This window comes from Molothrus ater, chromosome 9, assembly GCF_012460135.2.
Source record: "Molothrus ater isolate BHLD 08-10-18 breed brown headed cowbird chromosome 9, BPBGC_Mater_1.1, whole genome shotgun sequence".
Lineage (NCBI taxonomy): Eukaryota > Metazoa > Chordata > Aves > Passeriformes > Icteridae > Molothrus > Molothrus ater.
This window is the reverse complement of record NC_050486.2, coordinates 14,897,065-14,906,999: the sequence shown is the minus strand read 5'-3', so window position 1 is coordinate 14,906,999 and position 9,935 is coordinate 14,897,065. Positions and strand designations below refer to the sequence as shown.

At 41.4% G+C, this 9,935-nt stretch overlaps 1 protein-coding gene across 2 annotated transcripts in view; it reads right to left on the bottom strand.

Annotated features, from left to right (window-relative positions):
• Positions 1-1,315: 1,315 nt before the first annotated feature.
• Positions 1,316-9,935, bottom strand: part of TGFBR3 (transforming growth factor beta receptor 3) — a 108,440-nt gene continuing 99,820 nt past the window's right edge. For both annotated transcript variants that reach the window (XM_036387750.2, XM_054515746.1), the window contains exon 17: positions 1,316-5,273. In XM_036387750.2, the coding sequence (XP_036243643.1) occupies positions 5,155-5,273 (119 nt within the window). In that variant the 3' untranslated portion in view covers positions 1,316-5,154. The remainder of the gene's footprint in view (positions 5,274-9,935) is intronic.

The following is a 9,935-nucleotide window of genomic DNA, read 5'->3' as shown; positions in this document are numbered from 1 at the left end:
GGAGGTTGGCAAGGCTAGGTTCAGGGCCTGAGATTTGGGAACACTCTACAAAAACACTTGCTGCAATCAGGCTTCCAGCCTCATAAATATCTGCTTTACAATTACAAAGTGACAGCTGTGAAAATCTATCAAAATATTGTCTCCTTTTCCTTTTATATTGTCTTGGAAGGAATGCTGTGATAAATTAAATTCTGTTTAAATTTGAAGAGCTCTGGACTGTGTTTTTCCCAAAACTGGCACCTGGTATTTTTTGACCATCCAAAACATTTGCTTCACTCGCAATGCTTGAAAGAACAAATATGCACAACATTGATACCTACTCTGCAATATGGCAATACTCTTACCTCTTATTGGCTAAAAATACTCGTGCAAATATATCAGAATTCCTTGGCTAATAAATGCCTTTTAAAATTAATTCCACATATGAGACACTGATCATGCTTTCACACCATGTTTCAATCAAAGTATAAATTTTACAGGAGAAAGGAAACAGCAGCTACAGCAACTTTCAGCTGAGTTCACCCTATGGAGCTCATTTCCACAGGAAAACAGAAGTGTCTTGATGCAGTAACTGAAATATGGTTGTTATGAAGCAATAAATCCATTGCACCTCTGTGAATTATGTCATAGGCAACACATAAGCTTAGAACTGCTACTAATTAATAGCCTTTTCTGTACTGAAGGAATCTTAGTTTGTAAAGTGATCATTTAACATTTTAGATTCCCTTACTAAGGAACTCCCTTTTGTGAGTCAATAACTACAATGTCTGAATAACCCAGAGAAAAACCACTAAGGCTGCTCCCCTCAAGTGCCCATCAAGAATATTCTGCACAAGAAATATAGGAAACAAATTAGAAAGCAGGACAGTAAACACCCAAATTCTTGTCCTGCTGATACACAGCAAAACTACCTGCTCCTGCACAGGAAGATCATTCAGTGATGAAAATAATCTTGCTCACGTCTCCAGTGTAGCTGCAGTCACAGGTAGAACCCAGCAGCACTCTGCTGCTGCAGAGCCCAGGGCTTCACTGTGCTCAAGCCAGGCTTTCTGCAGAATTCAACTGAGGCTGTGTCTTGACGTGCAACAACTAAATGCCCACAGGATCAGAACTCTGGACTTGAACTTTGAGCAAAAACCAGCAGCATTTAACTAAACATATCTACTGTTTTCTGCAAGAAGCCATGACACTGAGTAGTCAAACAAAGCCAATGGATTAAAAGAACTCAGAAGTGGATACACAAAATCAAATCCTGCACACAATTCCCACTGAAATTTATGGGACACGAGGACAGACAAATGAATCATGACATCAATTATTAATAAATTGATATATGCTTTATTATGCACAAGAGACTAAGATGACATGACACTGTGGTTATCAAAACTGTACAACTATGCATTTACACACGGCTCTGAAATACTGAATGCAATATGAAATACAAACGGGGTGTTCAGACTGGCCACAGGTTTTAGGAAGTAAATTTCTCCCATTCTTTGATTTGGCATTTGCATCTAAAAGAAATATAGTTATTTATTCAAAGGTGAGAATATTGTGTTTGGAACTGTCAGGACACAGCAGCAAAGATCTGGTAATGCTGTGAACATCCCAATGAATGACAAACAACAACAGGGTACAACAGGCACCTCACATGAAGGGCTCCCAGCACAACCAACAGTACAGTCTTCTTGTGAAGCATGAGGTAGATATACATAACAGAAAGAACATACAGGAGAGGAATGGTTAGGAAAGAGCAGGGGAAAGGTTACAATCATCAGCATCTACAGACATTTTGCAAAATCCATTTTCATGTGGCAAATGCTACAAAAATAGCCTAACATAGAAAGATCTGATCTCTTGAATCACAAATGTAGAAATGTCCAAAACCAAATAAAGTAAAAGGTTAGAGTTAGTGATTAGACAACACATGACAGAACAAACAGTCTACTTGGGAGTTTTAAGTATCCTAATAGCTTTTACAGGCACAAGTTGTCCATTTTAAGCCCAATCCTCCCAATCTGACATAAGAAGTTCCTTCGCAGTTGCTGCCATCATGCTGAAATTAACACTGACTCCATGCACCCAAACCCCTGCTGGGACAGACAGCAGTGTCCCTGGCCTGCAGGCCCCACAGGGCTCGGCCATGTGAGTGCAGCGTGGTGAAACCCCTGGGGCAGGGGTGGGAATCAGCACCTCAGCGCTCACCGTTCAGGAGCTGCCACCCCACACACAGAGCCTGGCAGTGCTGACAAATGGCTGCTGTAAAACCAGAGCTGTGTCAGGCCCTGAGCTGAGGGCAACTTAGCAGCTGCTGCAAAGTACTGCACACTTCTGTTATAAAGTTATTCACTGGGAATGCTTGGGTTTGGTTCTCTCTCTTTATTGAAACAGAAATTACTCTTCCATCTGCTAAGCAATTGTGCCATTTTGGTGAACTCCAACAGACAATTAACTCAGTTGTATTAAAACTGCTGAATTAAATAGCTGAGTATACCAAGTTCAGTTAATTTAAACTCTATTTCACACACAAGTCAACAAATCAAATCTTTGACCTTTATATATTTTTGGTTTATCCAATGGTATATATAAATCTGTAAATTATTCTAAAATTAGAATAAATTTTTGATAAAAAGATTGATAATGCAGCATGTTTCTCTCAAAAATATACAATTATCTATTTTACACAGAATTTTTCAACCTGTCCGTCCCAACAACCAAATCTAATACTTCCTATGAGAAACTACTTAATAAAATATCTGAGGAAGGAAAGGGTTAAAACGGGGAAAAGAATTTACAAAATATGTAAATTTCACAGTAATTGAAGTTAAACATTTCATATAGAGTAACTTACATTTATCTAAAACATTTAAATATATCTTTATACAGAAATTTAATGTAGTAAAATATAGCTATGATTGAAGTTAAAGACTCTAGTCTTCTTTGAAGACATCTTTAAAGACTTTACACATAGAATATGCTTTAACAATACATTCTGCTGAAGGTTAGGCAAAGCGCTTTCTTTTCAACCACACAGGCAGCACATTCATCCTCCCCACGGCTGGGAGCAGAGCCACCCTGCACACCCTTCTGCAGGGGTAACCACGCTTACATGGCACCCTGTCCACGTCACCAGGCCTGCTCACTGGCCTGTAGCATCAAATATCTTTGCATGTGTAACTCTGAGGCCCCCCTGCCTGCACAGACACCGAGACCAGCCCTGGTTCAGAGTCCAGTACGTGCTTCCAATAGTGAGGACAAGGTGCGCAGTTACCTGCTTGCAGAGGTGTTTGCAGGATTGGTAACAAATTTGATTTAAAGTGAATAACACTCTGCCTGATCCTGGGCACTTAAATCTTTGCATATGTTCCACTTGGACCATTCTGGCATCAGCAAGGCACAAGTGTAGAATCAGCAAGAAATCTGCAGCTCAGACTTCAGAGCAGACTATCACTCGAGTGTAATGAAGTCCCTTCGTCTCTTGCAGAACATAGGTAACCTTCACTACAACTAATGAAAGTTATTCATCTCATTTTTAGAGGAAAACAATGCTCTCTCTTCCTCAAAGAAGGATCAGTAGAACACATTACAAAGTGGCAAGTAAGAGTCAAACAATTACATGTTAAAAGTGTCTTTTTCTGCTTTTCATTTTGCATCAATCTGAAGGTGAAGATAAGGCAATGACACTAAAAATAGTGACAATTAGTACCCTTCTTCCATTTCCATATTCTGCTACTACTTTGGGACTATCCAATCATAACATTCATACAACAGTTTGACACAAACAACTGCACAACTATTTTCAGAGAATAGCAAACAACAGGGACTATTGTACATTCCTTGTGCCCTCAAACTCATCTCTTATTTCAAAGAGAATTTAGGCTAGCTAAAATATTAGAACCAAATCAACTTCTTTAGCTCATCTATCTACCATTATAAACTGAAAAGACAGTTTTTAATTTTATATATATATATATATTTATGGATTATATGTTTATGTATGGAAGGAATGCTGTGATAATTTCCAATTGGTAAAGTGGTTAGGCTATGTATACCTAGATATAGATCTATTTGTATAAAGACATTGCCATTAAAGGTACACACCCATCTATGTTAGTGCATAAGACCATTCTTTGTCTTAATGTTTGTGTGTGCCTGTTTTTGGTATAGCAGATCAAAAAATCTCTAATAAAAGAGCTTTGGCCCATAAAACAAGAGAGGGAATGTTAGAGTGTGCTCTTTTCCAATTACTAAATCAATGACTATTATAACAAAAATACCTGGAACAAACCTGAAGCTGCAAACACAACAGGAAAGCAAATGAGATGCTCTAGCTGTAAGCTGAAAAAAAAAGATTATTCAAAAGAGGCTAAATGTAGCTGAATAATAAAATGTTATTTACCAAGGAGATCTGATATTGATGCTTTCTCGCTCAGAAAAAGAGAAATCCTTTGACCTAAGTTCACCTTTGTTCTTATCTTATGGAGTGACAGGACAAGGACAATGGCTTTAAACTGAAATAGGGCAGGTTTAGATTAGACATTAGGAAAAAACTCTTTACTGTGAAGATGGTGAGGAACTGAACAGGTTGCCCAGAGAAGTTGTGGATATCCCATCTCTAGAAGTATTCAAAGGCACAGTGGATGGGGCTTGAGCAACCTGGTCTAGCGGAAAGTGTCCCTGACCATGGCAGAGGGTTGGAACTAGATGATCTTTACAGTCCCTTCCAACCCAAACCATTCTGTGATTCTATGACTGAATTCCCTTAATTAATACCTTGTGTCAATGATAAGGTTCAGGGAAAGGAAAAAATCATATAGACAAAGCAGCATTTTTCCAAACTGGCATAGATTTCACATTGAGGGCCCACAGACCCCTAGAACAGGTTGCAGTACTGTAAAATTAGTAGCTTTGTCACATGTAGCACAACATGCTAACAAGATCCAACAGGCTGCTGTGTTCACTCATGCATTGTGTGCTCATTTACACACTCACACACACAGTGGCTTCCCCAAAAGAAAATCAGTCTTTTTTTCCCCCCCGTAGAAAAATCCCTCCTCATTTTTCCAGAAGCAACCAAACCGATCCTTTCAATGTTCAGAAGCTGCTGTCCGATGTCCCCACAGTCCTGTGCTGCTCCCTGGCTGTGTCCCTGGGTTAGGTGGCACTGCTGCTGGAGCAGGGGGTGCTCTGTGTGCTGCCAATGCTGTGTGCTGCACTGCTGTTCTCGGAGGCTGGTGGCGATGTAGGGACCTGCTGTCTTCCCGCTGTCTCCCCTGAGGGACAGGCAAGGGAAAAAGTGGGGTCAGGAGAAGGGAAACTGAAAATGTTCTCACAGAAAACAACAATCCATTTCTTCCTAGTCCTCCTCTTCTGGCAGTTTGTTTTCCTATGCAATTAACATATTGGGTAACAGACCTTAATTGGAGTATCTCTGAAAATGTTACCAGACTTTGGCACCTAAGCATTGCTGTGCACATGGGGAAAATAACAGCGCTGTTTCCTTGAGCATTTTACAAGCAGCTGATGGAAACTGCCAAGATCAACATTGTCTATCTTCTGTTGTCAGCTGTCACTCAAAATGGGTCCTATTACACAACTCGGACACTTTACAGCTTTGCTGTTTCCAGGAAAAAGGCCAGGAAATGTAGGTTTTTAGTTTTAATGCCAGTTTATAGAGTGGCATATTTACTAAAAGCGTAGCTCAAAACAATCTTCTTCTATCAGCTGGATACCACATATCCTGAGACACAACCAGTTTTCTTCTTGTAGAAAAACAACAGGCTATCCTGAAAGCTTGACTTGATTTACTGCTAAAACAACATGCAGGAAGTTTTCCTATAGTTACCACAGTATGTGCAGCACTTAGAACCTGTAGTGAGAGCATGTCTCAACAACCCCTTCACTATTTAGATTGCCAAGTCAAGCACGTGGGGTCTCCTCACACCATTCTGCACCTGTGGCTGGGATTGAAAGGAAAAATCCAGCTGTCAACTAAGCACGAAAGTAATAATTATGCCATGTAATGCCTCAAAGATCATAATAAGGCCACATAGGAAACCATAACTGTGGCATTTTTAAAGTTACAGTGCTCAAGTCTGTAACCTTAGCAATATTACAAAATAGTCTCTTCAAAACAGATGGCAAGACTTAAGTTTATATAATGTGCACTGTAGCTGCCCCCTCCCTTGAGCTCATCTCCAGCAAGTGAACCTGTGATCTCAGTGCAGCAACAGTCACACTGCTGCTGCCTGAGCTGCAGACCTGCTGTGGTAGCCAGCATCAGCACAGCTGCTTTCCCAGAAAAGCAGCAAGACGGAAATGATTTGTGGAATCATGGGCAGAGCAATTTGGAAAAGTCAGAGGCTAGTACATCTCCTGCCTCATGAGCTTATGGTGACACAGCTCTCCTGCTCCACATTATCCTATGTTATTCCAGAACCTGATGCCATGGGTCAGGTCTGCACGCTCCTATTTTTCTTCCATGTTCAGGATTTGGTAGAGATCCCACTTCCTGTGACTGCTTCAGTGACAGGCTGAAGGCTGGAGGCACAGCCTGCATCCAGAGGGTTACAGAGCAAGGACGAGCCAGCTTCCTCCCACAGGAGCTGCTCTGGCACATCCCCATGCCCTGTGTGCTGCTGCCCAGCTGCCAGAGCCCAGCTTCTCGGAACGACTGCAGAAGAAACGCGCCTTTAACGCTTTGTGTCTCAGGCCACAAAATATCCTGCAGGCTGCTCAATACTCAGAGGTGCTGCAAACAAACAAGGGAGGTCTGAGGATTTCTCACAGCAGAGGTTGCAAGTGCTCTGTGCAATGGAGCCCAGCAGATGTGCTGCTAGCTCAAGCCACAGCCACAGCCTAAGTGCACTTAAAGCCCCACAACACACAGCTCTTGCCTTACACCCCACTGGTTTAGGAATGGGGAGGAAAGAAGGGGCAGGAAAGGACAGAAAAAACAACAAATTAAACTAGTAAACCACACTGCTCAGGAGGCCAAAAAAACTTTTAAAAAGATGTGAAGATCTTGTTTTTAAATTCAGCATTCAGTCCAGCATTTTACTCTAGTGAGCAGATTTTGAGTCTGTTTTTCCCAGAGTAAGAAATAACTATTGTAGCTCATACACGAGCCGTGGATTTCTGCTCACAGGCAGCAGGTCAGAATCTACCCCCAGTCATCTGCAAAAAAAAACAAGTTTCAGCTTTAACTTGCTTTGGAAGTGGCTTTGCAATCCCCCAGAATAAACAGTAGCAAATCAAAGTATGTGTCATCGTGCTGCACAGGCTTTCATAAGCCTTGTTTGGATGTTTCTTCCCCTCCTGACTTGCTCCCTTCTCCTCCCGTTGTTTGTGTACATGTTTTCCTTCCTTTTGTACTACAGGATATATTTATAAAGGCAGCGATAAGCAAACTCCCTTTCATTAAAACTAAGCAAGAGACAAACATCAGGAGGCAGCGGGGGGGCTGCAGAGCCCCAGCCCCGCCGCAGAAGCCACTCGGGAGGGCGGCAGAGGAAGGGCGGCCGCGGGGCTCCCCCGGCCAGGGCCCCCGGCCCCCGCCTCCCCTGCAGCTCTGCTGTCACCCGTTTTACAGACCACATGGTTATTACACACAGCTTTGGTCAGCCTCAGCACACCAATACAATCTGTATGCATCTGAACATAATTCATTTATAAGCCAAACACATGCTAGTTTACATGTTTCAGTAAAGCAATAGCGCAGTGCCACAGTCCCCAGCAAGCCCAATGGCTCGCTTTCTTCTCCTGGCTCCTCTGGAAAGTGTCCTAGGAGGCACCCTCCCTTCTGTTTGGGTTGGAAGGCCCCTTCCTTCCACTGTAATGGCCTCTGCAGCACCTCATTTCTAGAGCACATCAGCTCTGATGCACTACAATCACTTCTTGAATAATAACAAATTCTCTCAATGTTCTCAAGAAAAAAAAAAATCCAAATCACAGTGATGTTATGAACACACAGCCTAGCAACTACATCTGGACTGGCTGATTTTTCCTGTATTTTATTTCCTCAACACCTAGCTAAACTGTAGCAAAGCTTTTTTTTAAAGAGTATTCAAGAAAAGGATGTAAAGAAATGTAAACGATCACTGAAGAGGCAGTCTCGATCTGTCCTTTTCATGTAAACAGTTTCATGTATCTCATGTTACTGAACCAAAACTGCTCAGACTGGACACATCTCATCTATTGACAGTAAACAAACTTTTACCCATCTGAACGCAACAACATGCACTTTATTATTCACTCTTAGGAAAGCTGCCAGTTGTACTCCCTGTCCAGGAAGTCTGAATGTTTGCTTTTCTATCTCCATTTGCCAAATATAATTGGTTGCTATGTCAGTTTACTTTAAATCAGATCTCATAAAAAAGGGAGAGAAGTGGGGGAGGAGGGACACTTTTAACTTCTCAGATTTTGGAACACTTTATCCTCTTAATTTGCAGCACAGCCCGAAGAGGGGAAGCGCACTTCCTCAGAGAAGGCAGGGACGGATGTTTTCTGTAACACAATTTACAAGGTTTAACGGTCCCATTAACTAATCAGGCTTGTGCCTGTCTCTCCTAAACATACTCAGTGAACCCTACTAAGACACATATTACATTGATACATATTTATATGGTTAAATTATGAAGAGTTTCTGCATTCATGCGCACTGCAAAACTTTTGCTTCTTTACAAGGCCCCTAGAGAAATGAGGTTAATTGTGGCCAATGTCTGGCATTTCCCTTAGTTCTTGGGTGCTCTCCAGGCAGCACCAACACCTTTCATGCCCTTTAACTGACTAGAGAAAGGATCAAAAGTACTGAGTCTTTTTGCAGACAAGTCAGCTAAAACTCCTCCTCTGTTGTTCTGATATTAGCTTTCCCTCTCTCTTCTTTTACTACCTGTGTATCATAGGACATCTCTACTCCATGTCAAATTGCTTCAGAAAATCTAGGATTTTCTAAAGCACAGCTGTGATGCTTTGGCAGAAATTTTTCATGATTGAAATTAGCAAAAGCCCTACATGACAACACAACAATCCTTGCTCAATATCTGGAGATGAAATTCTACCTATTTTGTGGCTCCTTTCTGCTATCACTTGCTTGAGGTTTTAATGCTAATGGCCTATCAAGACAAACAAAAGAGCTCATTCACATAACACCTTCTTTGTTAGCAGCAGAGACACACTAATAAAATTGTATCAACAAATGTTACTACTGGCAAAAATATGGCCTTTTGCTGCATTGCACATAGCACTACAGCAACAAAAATAACTTATTTCACACATCCCAAGCTGCCATTCTCTACCAGCAGTAGCTTTTATCTGTGCTCTGAGTATCAGCAAAAGAGAGCTCTAGAATGAACTCATATTTTCCAACCTTTTGTCTAAACCATATATTGGAAACCCAGTACTGCTTACAACAAAAGATGCAATTTCAGAACACGATTCAGCAATGCATAAATTCTCTAATGGCAGAAGACAGCCACTCTGTAGATGAAATCTGGATTATCTTTTTTTCTTCCCCTCCTCAAGTTAATAAAAGCCTGCAGCGAGCTCTGAAATGTTTCCACTGCAGCTGGATTATCTTGTCTGCCACAGCAGTTGGCCTCTAAGAGGCTGCCAGAACCTTTGCTGCCTTTGCTGCAAGTTATGCTTTGTAGACACAAGACACTATGCACAGAAAAATTATGTGCACAGGAACATAGGTGCACTTTCACAATCCTTTGAAAATCTGAACCAGAAAACTTCCTAGATAATTTTTATAATTTCTGTGATTCTCTAATCTGGTGAGTTAGTGTCCCCCTTTTTTCTTATATTCATTTACTACTTTTTGTGTGACTTTTTTCTCCACTTATTTTCATCTCTCAAGCACAAAGCCAGAGCAGCTGCCCTCTCCACTACTTGTATGTGGTCACCATGACTGATGTCCTTCACTAATATAATTC